At 39.1% G+C, this 18,237-nt stretch overlaps 1 protein-coding gene across 3 annotated transcripts in view; it reads right to left on the reverse strand.

Moving 5' to 3' along the window:
- Window positions 1-17,317, reverse strand: part of LOC114656611 (centrosome-associated protein CEP250-like) — a 282,216-nt gene extending 264,899 nt beyond the window's left edge. The window contains exons 1-3 of one of the 3 annotated variants that reach the window (XM_051931363.1): window positions 17,081-17,317; window positions 1,781-1,937; window positions 306-446 (exon numbers count right to left, since the gene is read on the reverse strand). In XM_051931363.1, coding sequence (XP_051787323.1) covers window positions 306-446; window positions 1,781-1,921 — 282 coding nt within the window. In that variant the 5' untranslated portion in view covers window positions 1,922-1,937; window positions 17,081-17,317. Of the gene's footprint in view, window positions 1-305; window positions 447-1,780; window positions 1,938-17,080 lie in introns of those variants that run through there. The other 2 variants (XM_051931364.1, XM_051931365.1) reach the window with 2 other exon arrangements.
- Between the last annotated feature and the right edge of the window lie 920 nt (window positions 17,318-18,237).

An 18,237-nucleotide genomic window follows, 5' to 3' on the forward strand; every position in this document is an offset into this window, starting at 1 on the left:
GTCTCTCACCTCGGTCTCTCTCCTCTCTCTGCACCGCTGCAAAGCCCCGCCTGCCAAACGTTCTGAAAAGTCTGAGTGAGTCGCCGCTGCCGGCAGTTCTCTCGCGGCCCGGCTGTCAGACGGCTGCGGACCGGTAGTGGGTCGCGGACCGGGGGTTGGGGACCCGATTTACATTGACCAAATATGTAACATCTGTCTTTTTTTAACCACTCTTGTGTATTAGTTAACGGTATTGCTAAACATTACTATAAAAAATGAACATGAAAAATAGGTTTACAACAGGTTTTAAGTAAAATGATCCTCACCATGCTGTGCATGTTCTGGAAGACCAAAGACTGCCTTTTATCCTTCTCCTTGAAATCTCGCACCTTTCGTTTTAATTCCAGCTTCTCAGTATCTCGATGCCTCATGTTGTGTGAATGCAAAGAATCATTTGTAAGAGAAAGCTGCAAAAATTATTAGTAAAGAAATCTACTTGTTTATTTAAAAAAATGTAGTCTCTGCTGTCCAACAAACTCTTTGATTACGTTAATTCTGAATTTTGAATGGCAAGTGAATTAATGTCTCCAAATTATCTTTGCCAAATAACAATTAAGGCTGACCACAAAAATTCACCTAAGTGCACATTTAGTAGATGTATACTGTGAACCTTAATTAGTGTCCACAGCATAATTTAACTTGGTATATAGAAACTACACAGTATATCAACCAATCCAGATTTGCTCGTATGAATTGTTTTTAAAGAATTCAGCTTGTAAAAGAAATAAAAACTCAAACTCAACAGTAATTAAGCTAAAACTGAATTCTAGTTTCATTTACATATAAACTCACCAATACTACCACCTCAAAGATTCAATTTCTGTCCGAAATCAATAGATCAATTTCTGTCCGAAATCAATAGATCAGGTAAAACTGTAGATGTCCCTTTACTTTGTACAAAATTATTTTAGTGCTGATATCAAAAATGTTCAAACCGAGCTCAACACTCTGACAAATTACAGTCATGGCCAAAAGTTTTGAGAATGACACAAGTATTGGTTTTCACAAAGTTTGCTGCTTCAGTATTTTTAGATCTTCTTATCAGATGCTTCTATGGTATACTGAAGTCTGATTACAAGCATTTCTTAAGTTTCAAAGGCTTTTATTGACAATTACATTATGCAAAGAGTCAATATTTGCAGTGTTGGCCCTTCTTTTTCAAGACCTCTGCAATTCGCCCTGGCGTGCTGTCAATCAACTTCTGGGCCAAATCCTGACTGTAGGCAGCCCCATTCTTGCATAATCAATGTTTTGAAATGCTTGTAATTATACTTCAGCATACCATAGAAACATCTGATAAAAAGACCTAAAAACACTGAAGCAGCAAACTTTGTGAAAACCAATACTTGTGTCATTCTCAAAACTTTTGGCCAGGACTGTATTTAAAAATTTCATTTTGGTATTACTTTTAATTTTTGAGAATAATGAAAACGATATAGATTTTGCATTAGTTTTTCCTATACAATTTCTGTATGTCTAGTCATCAACATTACCAATAAAAAGTGGTGGTCAGAGCCTTTCAAAGCCCTCTACTCATTTTTACAACAAGACAAACTTTAATGCATTTTAAAAGAAATTGTGTAGTGGTAGCTTTTTTAATAATTAGTATGAATTATTTATAATGCGGGAAATAGAGCAAAAGGCAATGCACCTTTAAAATGCTAAAAATTACCTTTCATAAAACAAAAAAAATTAATCAAAACCTTTTCAAATTATCTTCTAGGATGCAAACTAAACTTACCCTTTCCAGCACTGTTTGATTTTTTCTTTGAAATTCTAGGTTCTCTGCATCAGGTTCATGCAGAAGTTGTGGCAATCTCGAAATATCTTCCCTCAACTCCGTTTGCGTATTCTTCCAATCTGTTTTCTCCCTTGGCTCCATTACTGGCTGAAAAAAACTTTAAAAGGAAACAAAATATAAAATAATCAATTATTTTTTAATAAAGTAAATTGTTTTAATCTAAACAGTCATAATAATCCTATTAATTACAAATGCTTTTTAAATTTGCTATAAAACAGATTTAATAAGAAAATACCAAATAAGTAAGAAGCAGGAAGATCTTCATTAAGAGTACAATGTTGAGATACCCATGCCTTAATATGAAAAAATAATACAGGTTATTTAATTCTCAATCACCTATAAATAAATTTCTTTCTGAAAGGAGGAGTTTCAGTTGTACTTCCGATATAATCTAGTGCTAGCCAGGAACCTTTCCAGTCAAGTTTTCTTTTCTATGCTCCTACATTTCTTGGATTCAACCATACAAGATCTAATGGTAAACCATACCAGAATACAAAATGTAATGGTTTTAAGAATGCTTGCTTTAATTTGTCAGGACTCCACAAAATTAAAAATAACATACAACAAAATAAACATTAATAACAAAATATTGATGGTGGAAACTTTTGACAGATATCAAAATAAAAGCACATCTGTCTGTTTTCACAAAAACACTGGTACATCCATCCACTTTGCAAATCTGATTTTCCTCTGTAAATGGATCATGGCAAACAGGACCAATCCTAAAAGCAACAGTCATATGACTACGCAAACAGTAATGACAGCTGTATGTATACAACATGATATAGGTACCATATATTTTATTATAATGCAAATTAAAAAAAAATAGAAATTATGAATACAGATGTGACAATGTCAGTCCCTAATAAAGTGCTCTAACTACAGCAAATATTTCATTTATCTCACAGAAACTAGAATTCTATAGAACTGGTCACTGTTTAAACACATCTCATGTTTACAAACAAATTATAGCAATGAATTTTGTGCAATGGAAGTTTACTGCAGATTTACATTTTTTTTTAAGCTCAGAAAAAAGGTCTACTAAAACAATGCATTAAGCATACATTACAAAAGAGTCGTCCACTGTGAAATTCATGAAGAAGAAATTAAAAGGTAAATTACTTTCAGAACAAATTGGTAAAATATTCCATGGTAATTTTATATATGGTTTATTGACAACAAAAACAGATGCAAACTATGAATACAAATATACAGTGGGGCAAAAAAGTATTTAGTCAGCCACCAACTGTGCAAGTTCTCCCACTTAAAAAGATGAGAGAGGCCTGTAATTTTCATCATAGGTATACCTCAACTATGAGAGACAAAATGACAAAAAAAAATCCAGAAAATCACATTGTATGATTTTTGAAGAATTTATTTGCAAATTATGGTGGAAAAAAAGTATTTGGTCAATAACAAAAGTTCATCTCAATACTTTGTTATATACCCTTTGTTGGCAATGACAAAGGTCAAATGTTTTCTGTAAGTCTTCACAAGGTTTTCACACACTGTTGCTGGTATTTTGGCCCATTCCTCCATGCAGATCTCCTCTAGAGCAGTGATGTTTTGGGGCTGTCGCTGGGCAACACGGACTTTCAACTCCCTCCAAAGATTTTCTATGGGGTTGAGATCTGGAGACTGGCTAGGCCACTCCAGGACCTTGAAATGCTTCTTACGAAGCCACTCCTTTGTTACCCAGGTGGTGTGTTTGGGATCATTGTCATGCTGAAAGACCCAGCCACGTTTCATCTTCAATGCCCTTGCTGATGGAAGGAGGTTTTCACTCAAAGACGATACATGGCCCCATTCATTCTTTCCTTTACACGGATCAGTCGTCCTGGTCTCTTTGCAGAAAAACAGCCCCAAAGCATGATGTTTCCACCCCCATGCTATACAGTAGGTATGGTGTTCTTTGGATGCAACTCAGCATTCTTTCTCCTCCAAACACGACGAGTAGAGTTTTTTCATCTGACCATGTGACATTCTCCCAATCCTCTTCTGGATCATCCAAATGCTCTCTGGCAAACTTCAGACGGGCCTGCACATGTACTGGCTTAGGCAGGGGGACACGTCTGGCACTGCAGGATTTGAGTTCCTGGCGGCGTAGTGTGTTACTGATGGTAGCCTTCGTTACTTTGGTCCCAGCTCTCTGCAGGTCATTTACTTGGTCCCCCCGTGTGGTTCTGGGATTTTTGCTCACCATTCTTGTTATCATTTTGACCCCACAGGGTGAGATCTTGCGTGGAGCCCCAGATCGAGGGAGATTATCAGTGGTCTTGTATGTCTTCCATTTTCTAATAATTGCTCCCACAGTTGATTTCTTCACACCAAGCTGCTTACCTATTGCAGATTCAGTCTTCCCAGCCTGGTGCAGGTCTACAATTTTGTTTCTGGTGTCCTTTGACAGCTCTTTGGTCTTGGCCATAGTATAGTTTGGAGTGTGACTGTTTGAGGTTGTGGACAGGTGTCTTTTATATTGATAACGAGTTCAAACAGGTGCCATTAATACAGGTAACGAGTGGAGGACAGAGGAGCCTCTTACAGAAGAAGTTATAGGTCTGTGAGAGCCAGAAATCTTGCTTGTTTGTAGGTGACCAAATACTTATTTTCCACCATAATTTGCAAATAAATTCTTTAAAAATCAGAAATGTGATTTTCTGGATTTTTTTTTCTCATTTTGTCTCTCATAGTTGAGGTATACCTATGATGAAAATTACAGGCCTCTCTCATCTTTTTAAGTGGGAGAACTTGCACAATTGGTGACTGACTAAATACTTTTTTGCCCCACTGTATAATCAACAGACTAACAGAGTTTAAAAACTTCAAGGTAGAAAAAACACAGTTCTTCAAAATTTCTTTTTTCCATAAAGGTTATCTTATAAATTTTTCACACATTTTAGCAAGCACTTTCTGTGCTCTAAAGGATTTCTGGAACACCTTGGTACTTTTGATTCTCACCTCATCAAACACGAGGCTGGAATTCAGCCAGGACGGGAGTAGGGCGAATATAACATTCACATTGTTTAATACAACATTAAATTGCAGCAGTTTTAATTTGGCTTTTCTGACACTGATCAATGGGAAAAAAAGGCTCTTTTAATGTCACTGTGAAAACATCTCTGTAAAGCGTTCTAAATTTAAAAAATTATAAAATACAAAGTAAATGATCGAATATGTATTAACACCTAAATCATCAATAGTGCTGCCAATTGGTGTTAGAAGTCACATAATGGGTTCAATGGAGATCATCTGTGTGTAATCATGGGGTTTCAATTGATTGTCATATAATTGCACCTTATCTGAATAGTCAGTATTGTGGAATAATTTTACACAATGAAGACAAAAATGAAACACTTCAGCGACTGCAGGAAGAGGTGACTGAAAAGCACAAACCAGAGTATTGATATAAAAAAATAATATCCCTTGGAGAACAGTTAAATCACTCAAGAAATGAAAAAGTATGGCATAGCTCTAAGCAGGCCATCCACAAAACTGAATGATCATGCAAGAAAAGGACAAGCAAGCAATACAGAATAACTCTAAAGAAGTGGTGGCTAAGATTGGAGAGACTGTGCATAAAACAACTGTTGCCCGGGTACTTCCCCCGGTCATAGCTCCATGGGAGAGTGGCAAAGAGAGAAAGCAATTGTTAAACAACATTACATCTAAGCTAGAGTTTGGCAAAACATATATGGGAGATTCTGAAGTCAGCTAGAAGAAAGTTCTATGGTCTAATGAGACCAAAATTGAGCTTTTTGACCATCAGACTAGATGTCTTGTTTGGCAAAAGCCATCCCCTGCATAATATGAAAAACACACCATCCCCACTGTGATGCACGGTGATGGCAGCATCATGTCGTGGAGATGCTTCTCTGCACTTGGCCCTGGAAGGCTTGACAGGGAAGACAGCAAAAAGGAATGCAGAAAAATAAAGGATATCCTGAAGGAAAACCTGATGCAGTCTAAAGAAATTTGTGTCTTGGATGAAGATTTGTTTTTCAGCAAGATGAAAAACCCAAGTTAAACAGTAATAGTTTATAAACTAACATGACCTGTCCGCATAGACTGAAGACTGGTACTGCTGCCAAAGGTACATCTACAAAATACTGACCTGAAGGGGGTGAATGCTTAAGCGATCAATTATTTTGTGCTTTATATTTGTAATTACTTTAGACCATTTTGCAGAGATCGGTTCTCATCTTAACATAAATGAGTCTTTTTCTTTTGATTAACATCAAAAATAATACAGAAAAACCTGCAAAGGGGTAATTACTTTTTATAGGTACTGTATAAACTTAAAGGAGATGAAGACAAAGGCAGATACTGACAGAATGTGTAACCTCAATGCCAACAATGACCCAGTAGCTGAGATGCCACCTTGTCATCCAGTAATTGATGGTTTTGTAGACAAGTTAAATAATCATGGTAAATCTCAGGATAAGGAGTTTGCTACTGTTATATATATATATATATATCTTTGTTAATCAACAAGAGGAAATTGTCTTTTTGCGTGACTTTTTGGGGGGGGCAATTTTCAGGTTAAGCGCCCAACAAAGTAGAGTCCCTTGTGGTAGTAATCGGATTCCTTAGCCACAGAGCAACCACTTCATCATACTATATATATACTATATATACATACAGTGGGTATAGAAAAGAATCACCCCCTTCGAAATATTCCCTTTTTTTTTGCTTTACAGCCTTAAATGAAAACATACAAATAAAATTTTTTCCAGCTTTACTTACTCAATGCAATCTATAACATCCAAGTGAAAGATATCACAGCTACAGTTCAGAAGAATTTTAAAATATCAAAAACAAGAAATACTGAGATTATTAAAGGATCACCCCCCTCCTAAACAATATTTGTAAACTCAATCAGGTGTTGGTAACCACCATTTCCATTGCAGACCATGGTTACTGGCTTTCACCTATTATCAGTTGTAATCAGCGTGATTAGTAACTACTGTTAGTTCTGGCGCCGCCGAGAGTGGAAGCCTTTTCAGAAGCTCCGTGTATGACTGTATGTGTATGTGTACTTTTCTACTTTTATTTTTCTATTTTTATTTATTGATCACTTCTATCACTTTATTTTATGTGGATTTGTTCCCTGGACTAGGGGTGGGTGGTATGACCAAAATTCTATATCACAGTATTTTTCTAAATTATCCCAGTTTCACGGTATTCAACGGTATTTTTTTCCCCATGCATGAGTGGATGTTAACCACATTTTCCACTGCAATTACTGGCTAAGAATATCCTATTCCACTGTACATTGTACAAAAAAAAAAACATTTTAATGTGCACACAAGTATTAATACAGTTTTGCAATCTCCCATAAAGTGATAGTTTTCAAGGGGGTGGCACTAATGGAGAAGGTATCATATTGCATGACAGATGCAGTCAAAATATAGAACCTTTTTATTGAACAAATTTTGCAAAAACAAACTATAATTTTGACAACATATTTTCAACCATACAAAGAGGCATTTAGACTTAGTAAAATATCCAGAAGTGCTTGTCAAAAATTGTATTGCACCGAATATGTCTTAGAAAAGGAATAAATAGTAAATATTTTTTGTAAACCAACTACACTTTCTGTTAATGTTAACAATCTCTGTCCACTGACACGTTAAAGTGACTTTTTAAACAACTTTATCATCATTAAACTGCATAATATTTAAACTAATAAATAATAACAATAAAATAAATACAGTAATCCCTCACCTATCGCGGGGGTTACGTTCCAGAGCCCCCCGCGATAGGTGAAAATCCGCGAAGTAGCGACCTATATTTATTTTATTATTTATACATATTTTAAGGCTTTATAAACCCTTCCCACACTCTTATAAACCTTTCTCACTCTCTTGTTAACCTTTCCCACGCTCTTATAAACACTTCCTATGCTCTTAAACACTTTCTACATTCTTAAACACCTCAGACCAACACTGCACACTGCACGCAGCGATCAGATGTCAATGTGTCTGCACTCGCTTTGTGAAGGGGGGCAGCTGAACTCACGCTGAGCAGAAATGGACTTTGTGATGCTTCTGCCAAAATGCCTGCTTGTCGCTCTGCGCGTTGGGAAGGAGGAGTGTGTGTGTGTGTGTGTGTGTGTGGGTGTGTGAGAGCTGAACGCACCTTCGCTCAAACCCCCCCTCCCCGGAAGCGCAGTCCGCTCCTGCCACTTCACATTGTCAAGGGGGTGGGGAGCTGAATGAACGCTAAGGAGAAGTGGACTTTGTGCTGGCTTTGTGCTGCTTGTCGCTCTGCGTGTCAATAATTTTAAGCCTGTACATCACCAATTTTCCTGTCTCACTGTCTTGTCTTGCGTGAAGTTAAAATGTTTTATAATAGTGAGATGTTACTCATATCCTTAGCCCAACATCCACATATCATATGTGTTAACAAAGTGTGTTTTATAAGTTTACATGTGTTTAAAGCATGTGGGATGGGTATTTTAAGGCTTAAACTATAAAAATGTTTATTTATATGGTCTTTCTATATCGCGGGTTTTCTCCTGTTGCTGATGGGTCTGGAACATAACTTCCGCGATAGGCGGGCAATCACTTGTATTTAAAAACCCGCGAAGTCGTGAATCCGCGAAAAGTGAACCGCGAAGTAGCAAGGGATTACTGTAATAGTATTATTACTGATAGTTGCACTATTACTTCAAGACTTCAAGCCCAGGTGCATTACACAGTATTCACCAAATTAAAATAAAATAAAACAAGTGCAGCTTGGTGATGACATCTTGACCAACTGAACCATCATTTAGGCAAACTGCATTAATATGGACCTTGCTTCAAGCTAAGCTATACTGGGAAGAAAAAAACAAACTATATGTCGAGAACAAAGTCAACATTTCCACTTTATTCTCGCCGTTTATGTCGAGATTAAAGTCGACAATTCCACTTTATTCTCGCTGTTTATGTTGAGACTAGGGGGCTCCGCCCCCTGCTCGCTTCGCTCGCCAACCCCTGGTGTTGGGAATGACAAAGAGCGTGATGTATGAATGAGATATAGAATAGTGTGAAGGTGTAGATGATGCAAATAGAAAGCAAACAATAAAGTGTGTGGCACAGTGTAAAGGTTTATTGGAAAATTTCTTTGTACACGCCGTTTAAGTGTAAAAGGTAATTCCAGGTCAGAACTTGTAATGTCAATGAAGATGGTTATTGTTGTGATCAGAGTCAAGTTTGTCAGAGCTTAGAAAGAGTTGTCTCTCTCCAGGAAGTAATGGAATGACTTGGGTATTTATGTTTTCCACATTAATATTTTTTGGACATAATATAGTGCGTTTTGTTAAAAGGGGCATTTGGTCTAATGAGATTGCTGTTCCAAATCTCTCTGTAACTAAGTCGTCGCAGATAAAGGCTTGAGGAATTGTAATAATATGTGGGTGAAGTCCATCAGTATTGGTGAGTGTACCATCTCCCAGTTGTAATAAGCAATTGTTATGATCTGGTTCTGGACATCGTATCTTTTTTACTAACTGTATCTTTTGAAAGCAATGCCAATTGTCTGCGTATTTTAAGGTGCACTGAACAATAGCTGAGCGCATGGCATGTGGAAGAATAGCTAAGCACTGTCTAAAATCTCCTCCTAATCAAAGTACCTTCCTCCAAAGCGAATATTATTATTCATAAACGTTTGTAGAAGTTTATGAATGGTGTTGAGTAAGTGACTTCATGCCATTGTACATTCATCAATAAACAACATTTTTTGAAGACGGATGTTACGTGCAGTGCCACCGTTAATGTTCATAGTGGATACCGATTTGTAGGATCTAATGCAGTTGATAAAGATTTCACTTTCAGGTACATCGTTAGTTAGAAGCTTCTGTAGATATTCAGGATATGAATGTAAAGGAGGCAGTCTAATTTGACTCTTTTGACAACAACGTGTAAATGTATTACTTGTATTGCCAGTTGTTTCTTCAGGGAATTGAAGTGAATGACAATGATTGCAAATGACATTCATTAATCCGAATGAATTTTCCTGGTGTATGTTTTGCTTGGGCCGTTTGAGAGGCGCGTTGGTGCATGTGTAGTATTTGGGACGTGTTGTTTTGGAGCTGTATTCGATTTGCCTGTGCTGTGTGAGAAGCCCATTGTAGCCTTCCTTGCCGTTAACGTATGTCTGAGACGGGAGGTGTTTCGTTTTGAATCCGTGCCTGTTGCGATGCAGCACTTTGATTGATAGATTGCGTCATGTGGATCTAGGATGTAGATTTGTGCATATTTGCGTTGTTGATTTGTTTCAGGGTGCACTGTTCCAATGCGATGCAGTATTTGTGCACATATGCGAAAGCAGTATGGGCCATTGCCTTTTGGTGGCCTGATATTTACTCCGGTAGATGCAAAAGCAAATGAACTATTGTAGGATCTAATGCAGTTCATAAAGTTTTTACTTTTAGGTACATCGTTAGTTAGAAGCTTTAGTTGAGCTTTGCATTTTTGGAGCCGAGACATTTTTTCTTCTAGAATTATGGATAAGTAATAAGGAGTATTGCACTCACTGTTAATATGGAGCCTTTTCTGCGGTTGAACGGTTATTAGTGCCTTATTTTAATGAGATCCACCTATGCTGCATAGTGTGAATTGTGTTTGGTCCCGTTATCCGAGCGGTATCGTTTTGTACCTGTGATCGTGAATTCATGACTTGTTTGTTCTTGAGCGTGAGAAATATGGATAAGTAATAAGGAGGATCGCACTCACTGTTAATATGGAGCTTTTTCTGCAGTTGAACGGTTAATAGTGCCTCATTGTAATGAGATCTACCTATGCTGCATATTGTGAACGTGTTGAGATGACGTATGTTTAATACGGACGGTTCATTTAGAAATGGGGCTTTGTGTGTCATTTGTTATTTATGTTACTGTGGTCGTGGGTCTGAATCGTCGTTTTTGTGTACGTTTCGTTTGCTATGTCCGTAGTCTGTCCCGTTTCGTGTCCAATGGGCTTTGTGTGGTGCTCGCGGCTTCTTTTTTTTGTGTGCTTGTGGCTTGTTGAATCCTCCTCTTTGTGTGCGTCCCGTTTCTTGTGCAATGGGATTAAATCTTCCTCTTTGTGTGTGTCCCGTCCGTTGCTTGTGTGTGTGTGTGGGGGGGGGGGTGTTTGCGGGCTCTTTTTTTATGTGTGCCAGGGGCTTGTTGAATCGTCCTCTTTGTGTGTGTCCCGTCCATTGCTTGTGTGTGTGTGTGTGTGTGGGGGGGGGGTGTGTTTTGCTCGTGCGGCGCTGTGTGCGTCGCCTGCGTTTGACTCCTTTTTTCTGTGCTCACTCCTTTTTTCTGTGGTCTTGTCCGCCTCTCGCGGCGCCTCATTTCTTGGTGCGCCTGCGCAGTACGTCTTTTTGCGGCTACGGCCCATGGCCGGATGTCCCTGCATCCATCCGGTTTAGCATTCTCGGTTAGTAATATGGATTAAAGTCAACATTTCAACTTTATTCTCATAGTTTACTTCATAATTAAAGTAGAATGTCGTAAACTAAACGTCTTCCTAAAATCAATGTTTAATCAATTACTTGATTTACCCCGTCATAAATTAATGCAGCACATTAAATGCTTTGTGTTACGTTCCCCGACCCAGTGGTTAATCACTACGCTTCTTAAGCTGACTTCCTCCGCACTAAGAGAAGACAGCAATCACCATACAGAATCCATTCACTTCATGATATTCCTGCTTTCTGAAAATTTAGAATGCTAAGATAAATACTTGATATCATTTTCATGATGAAATGCATTAAAGCGGGTATTACACATGCATGGTAGTGAGGCGGTAGTGCTGCTCCCTCACAGTAAGGGGTCCCCAGGTGTATGTTCAGTGTAGAGAACTTTATGGCAGGTGTGACGAGGCTCCAAAAAACTGGATGTATGAATGGCTATCGCACAAGTTTAACTTAAATATTGTGTAAATGTTGGGTTTGTGATCTGCTGGTCGGAGACACGAACACAGAATTCAATGCATGTTCTTCTGAGTGGGCTATCTTTATTGCATGCATGCTGTCTCTATCTGACGTAGGCTACCAAAACCCCAGTTCCTATCCTTCCTTTTTCTTTCACCACATAACCAATCACCACACGATAAACGTCTTTGTGAAATTAAAACTAGTTATAAACTTAGCCCACGGAGTGTTCAGAACTTTAAAAATATCTTCGTTATACATGTTTAATTATGCCATCCATTCAGAGTTGCGCCCATCTCTGAACGAGTCGCCAGCACATCGCAGGATGAACACAAGCAAAACATACACTAGCAGGGTCAATATAGCATAACAAAACCCCACATCCTACATGACTTTGAAAGGAAACTGAAGCACACCGAGAATAAAGTCAACATGTCGTCACACTATTACACAGTACCCAGGTACATTACACTATTGAAAACAAATAAGACAAGTACAACTTGGCTTGCAGTATTATCCAGTAGTATAGAAACAGTATTTACACATCTGACCTTTTAAAACTAAAGTATCTCCAGGCGACGGACGTGACTCCTTTTTTTCGGCAGAAGTTCTTCTGTTCATCATGTTCAACTTTACTTTTAGTTCAGTTTCGGAATGCTCTCTGTCCATTTTCACCGCGTGGCATACCTATGCTACCGCCCACTATTTGGTGGTGTAGCAGTGAAAAAGAGCCCTAGTGCAACAAATCTGTGTTCAGCGGTGTAGCAGTGAAAAAGGTCCCCACTTTCCAAATGTCATTTAGGCAATTTAAACCGGTGTTGCGGTATAAGAAAAATCCATATCATAAAAAAAATAAAAAACGGTTTTCGCCCAGCACTACCCTGGACACACTTACTTTTACAATGTGGGCATGTATTTTTACACTCCGAGACTTGTCTATTCAAGTACTCAATTTCGAGCGCTGAGAACAAATGCCAGTGCCGGTGTGGTTCCCTATTTACCCGACGAGGTAAGAAGGCGGTATCGTGGCAGCAGAGCCGGCACTAAGCTAAAAATGAAGCGGCTTGCGAGAAAGTGGCATTTTAAGCCTTCGGTGCCTTCTGTGATTCTGGGAAATGTGAACTCAATATCAAATAAGATCGACGAACTGGCTGCGCTGGTGAAAAATGTCAGAACCTACAGAGAATGCAGTTTGTTGAGCTTTTGCGAAACGTGGCTAACTACCACCATCCCAGATGCCAACGTGGAGCTACCCAGGTTTAGCACAGTTAGAGCGGACAGAGATGCAAGTACCTGTGGGAAGCACAAAGGAGGAGGACTCGCTCTCTATGTTAATACACGGTGGTGTAACTCTGGACATGTTAACGTCAAAGTCTCCACTTGCTGAAGGGACATAGAACTCAAAAATAAGCTCAATAAGGTGCTGCAGATGTTCTATCAGACGGTTGTGGTGAGCGCCCTCTTCTACGCGGTGGTGTGCTGGGGAGGCAGCATTAAGAAGAAAGACGCCTCACGCCTGGACAAACTGGTGAGGAAGGCAGGCTCTATTGTTGGCATGGAGATGGACAGTTTGACATCTGTGGCAGAGCAACGGGCGCTCAGCAGGCTCCTATCAATTATGGAAAATCCACTGCATCCACTAAACAGTGTCATCTCCAGACAGAAGAGCAGCTTCAGCGACAGACTGCTGTCACTGTCCTGCTCCACTGACAGACTGAGAAGATCGTTCCTCCCCCAAACAATGCCACTTTTCAATTCCACCCGGGGGGGGGGGTAAACATTAACATTATACAAAGTTATTGTCTGTTTTTTACCTGCATTATTATCAATCTTTAATTTAATATTGTTTTTTGTATCAGTAAGCTGCTGCTGGAGTATGTGAATTTCCCCTTGGGATTAATAAAGTATCTATCCATCTATCTACAGTGGTGTGAAAAACTATTTGCCCCCTTCCTGATTTCTTATTCTTTTGCATGTTTGTCACACAAAATGTTTCTGATCATCAAACACATATAACCATTAGTCAAATATAACACAAGTAAACACAAAATGCAGTTTGTAAATGGTGGTTTTTATTATTTAGGGAGAAAAAAAAATCCAAACCTACATGGCCCTGTGTGAAAAAGTAATTGCCCCCCTGAACCTAATAACTGGTTGGGCCACCCTTAGCAGCAATAACTGCAATCAAGCGTTTGCGATAACTTGCAATGAGTCTTTTACAGCGCTCTGGAGGAATTTTGGCCCACTCATCTTTGCAAAATTGTTGTAATTCAGCTTTATTTGAGGGTTTTCTAGCATGAACCGCCTTTTTAAGGTCATGCCATAGCATCTCAATTGGATTCAGGTCAGGACTTTGACTAGGCCACTCCAAAGTCTTCATTTTGTTTTTCTTCAGCCATTCAGAGGTGGATTTGCTGGTGTGTTTTGGGTCATTGTCCTGTTGCAGCACCCAAGATCGCTTCAGCTTGAGTTGACGAACAGATGGCCGGACATTCTCCTTCAGGATTTTTTGGTAGACAGTAGAATTCATGGTTCCATCTATCACAGCAAGCCTTCCAGGTCCTGAAGCAGCAAAACAACCCCAGACCATCACACTAACACCACCATATTTTACTGTTGGTATGATGTTCTTTTTCTGAAATGCTGTGTTCCTTTTACGCCAGATGTAATGGGACATTTGCCTTCCAAAAAGTTCAACTTTTGACTCATCAGTCCACTAGGTATTTTCCCAAAAGTCTTGGCAATCATTGAGATGTTTCTTAGCAAAATTGAGACGAGCCCTAATGTTCTTTTTGCTTAACAGTGGTTTGCGTCTTGGAAATCTGCCATGCAGGCCTTTTTTGCCCAGTCTCTTTCTTATGGTGGAGTCGTGAACACTGACCTTAATTGAGGCAAGTGAGGCCTGCAGTTCTTTAGACGTTGTCCTGGGGTCTTTTGTGACCTCTCGGATGAGTCGTCTCTGCGCTCTTGGGGTAATTTTGGTCGGCCGGCCACTCCTGGGAAGGTTCACCACTGTTCCATGTTTTTGCCATTTGTGGATAATGGCTCTCACTGTGGTTCGCTGGAGTCCCAAAGCTTTAGAAATGGCTTTATAACCTTTACCAGACTGATAGATCTCAATTACTTCTGTTCTCATTTGTTCCTGAATTTCTTTGGATCTTGGCATGATGTCTAGCTTTTGAGGTGCTTTTGGTCTACTTCTCTGTGTCAGGCAGCTCCTATTTAAGTGATTTCTTGATTGAAACAGGTGTGGCAGTAATCAGGCCTGGGGGTGGCTACGGAAATTGAACTCAGGTGTGATACACCACAGTTAGGTTATTTTTTAACAAGGGGGCAATTACTTTTTCACACAGGGCCATGTAGGTTTGGATTTTTTTTCTCCCTAAATAATAAACACCATCATTTAAAAACTGCATTTTGTGTTTACTTGTGTTATATTTGACTAATTGTTAAATGTGTTTGATGATCAGAAACATTTTGTGTGACAAACATGCAAAAGAATAAGAAATCAGGAAGGGGGCAAATAGTTTTTCACACCACTGTATCTATCTAGTGAAGCATAAAAACAGCTGTTCCTGGAGCATTCTCTTGCTTGGTAGTGCAACTGACAGCAAACAACTGACTATGGGTGGCAAGCTACTTTCAAAAGATCTCAAAAGGTTACAAAAAATATCTCAAAGGTTTTATCAATCCCAAGGAGCACAGTGAAGTCCACAATAAAGAAGTGGCAAGTGTTTGATACTACTAGGACCCTCCCTGCATCCGGCTGTCCCTCCAAACTGGATGGAAGAGCAAAGAGGAAACTTGTAAGAGAGGCTGCCAAGAGGCCAATGGCCACTTTGAAGGAGTTACAGGATTTTATGGCAAAGAGTGGTCATTGTGTGCATGTGACAACAATTTCACAAGCGCTCCACAATTGTGGCTTGTTTGGGAGGGTCGCAAGGAAAAAGCCACTTCTCAAGAAAGGTCTTATAGTCAGATGAGACCAAAATCGAACTATTTGGCCTCAATACCAAACGGTACACCTGGCAGAAATCCAATGCAGCTCACCATCCACAACACACTATACCTACAGTAAAGCATGGAGGTGGCAGCATCCTGTTGTGGGGGTGTTTCTCTGCCGCAGGGCCTGGGTCTCTCGTTAGGGTAGAAAGAAAAATGGATGGGGCAAAATACTGTCAAATTCTTGAGGAAAACCTGCTACCCTCTGCCAGAAAGTTGAAGGTGGACATAATGTTCACCTTTCAACACAACAACGACCCGAGGCACACAGCAAAATTGACCACACAGTGGCTGAAGGAGAAAAAAATGAATGTCCTTGTGTGGCCCAGTCAAAGCCCAGACCTAAATCCCACTGAAAATCTGTGGAAAGATTTTAAGATGGCAGTCCACCAACACTCACCATCCAATCTGACCGAACTTGAACAGTTCTGTAAAGAGGACTGGCCACATTTTGCTCAATCTAGATGTGCAAAGGTGATAGAGAAGTATCCTAACAGACTCAAGGCTGTCATTAAAGCAAAAGGTGGTTCAACAAAATATTGACATGGGAGTGACCCTTTATTAATCTCAGTATGTCTTGTTTTTGATTTTTTATAATTTTTCTGAACTGTAGATGTGATATCTTTCACTTGGATGTTACAGGTTGCATTGAGTAAGTGAAGATGGGAAGAATTATTTTGTGTGTGTTTTCATTTTTACTTTTTGTAAAGCAAAAAAAATGAGAATATTTCAAAGGGGTGATTCTTTTCTATACCCACTGTATATATAAAATATAACCACTGTATATATAAAAACTTCAGTGCACTCCATATGAATGTTAGCAATATTCATTAACTTTGGTACTAGACATCTCTGTGAAAGACATGAATTTCAGTATTAAATGTACTTAGTTTAAACTGTATTCTGTGCTGATTCTCAGCTATCTCAAAATAAGTATTTTCTGTAAAACTGGATACATCTCACTATACCATTAAGCATGCGCGTATTTCATTACAAGATGTATTGTTTTCAGCGGAGATGAATTCTTGTATAATATATACTTAATCTCTATAGAGTTATACGCATCAATTTAATTCTGTATAAAACGTATGCGTAAGTAAGAGATTCTGCTAAAGGATGAACGTCAGTTCACAAATTCAGCGTGGAGGTTGGAGTTGTACAGTGCTTTCACCCCACACTTATCTGCGCGCCACTGTTGCTGAGAGATGCTGCGAAGACGCCTACAGTTACAGCATTCTTAATCGGTATCTCATCTTAGGCACGTGAACCAAACTCGCACTCCGGTGTTTATATTTGTGCACGTGACCCGCACTCATTGGGTACAACTCTCCTCACCTCGTTTACTGCACTTCTATTCCCACCGGAAGTCATCGTAGTTGGCTGCGCCGCTGCTCGGCATTGGAGTTGCTGGCTTCTTCGCAGCGTTTCAGTGATGAATTTTAGCAGCCTCTTAGATGACAAGCGTACATGTATCACCAGCTGACTCTCTGATTTGAACGTTTTGTACTGTGATGTTTCTATTCAAATTCGCTCTTCCCATGTTGCTTCCCGATTACCCATAATTTGCCTCTGCAGGAACGTGTTAACAAAAACGAAGGGCCAGTTAAAGTGCACACTGCCACCAGGCGCCGTGGAAGACTAAAGCAGATTATAACATTTTTGGATTTTATGGTCCTTGCCTTCCTAAGAATGAAAAAGAAAAAAATGAGGATTGTGATGTGTTTAACTGTGTAGAATTGTCCACACAGTCAAAAATAAACACAGAAATTAACGTGTGCTTGTGAGGTCTGCCGAGAAAATAATTGCTTGGGCTGTTCTATATAAGGATCACCTCTGACTCATCTCAGGCAGGTCATCACTTGTTCGAAAAACTCGCCTCTTGTAAATGCTTCAAGTCAATTAAAACTAAAACTAATAAACATCTAAACAGTTTCTTTGCCAGGTCCATAACCCACACAAAACCTCACTCATTTATGTGTTCATTCATATATGAAGATGTGTGTATATATTTACATATATGTGTCTGCATGTGCATACACACTATACACACGTTTTCATAGATAGATAGATAGATAGACAGAACTTGATTTCCCGTGAGGAAAGTTGACTTTTCACATTTGCACATCATCTGCACATCTTTGTAATTGCACTATTATAAAGCTGTTTATAAAGTACAGTATGTTGTTTAACTTACTTATGTAATTTGTATGTGATGTTCTTAAATAAGTAGCTTCAAAGCTACCAAGCTAAATTCCTGTACATTAAGTACTGGTAAATGAAAATGATTCTGAACTCTTAATCTGTACTTTATTCAGAACTGCATATGCATATCCAGCTGTTTACAACATTTACCAAGCCCTCTCAAGTTTACATTGCCCCCGAACCTCTCCCAGTGTTTCACAGTTGTGAACATGTGCTTATTTACAATAAAGCTGTACTCACAAACAAACAGGTGAGGGTCAGTGGTGGCAATCTAGCATGTTTGAGACAAA

This window comes from Erpetoichthys calabaricus, chromosome 8 (genome assembly GCF_900747795.2).
Source record: "Erpetoichthys calabaricus chromosome 8, fErpCal1.3, whole genome shotgun sequence".
NCBI classification, from domain to species: domain Eukaryota; kingdom Metazoa; phylum Chordata; class Cladistia; order Polypteriformes; family Polypteridae; genus Erpetoichthys; species Erpetoichthys calabaricus.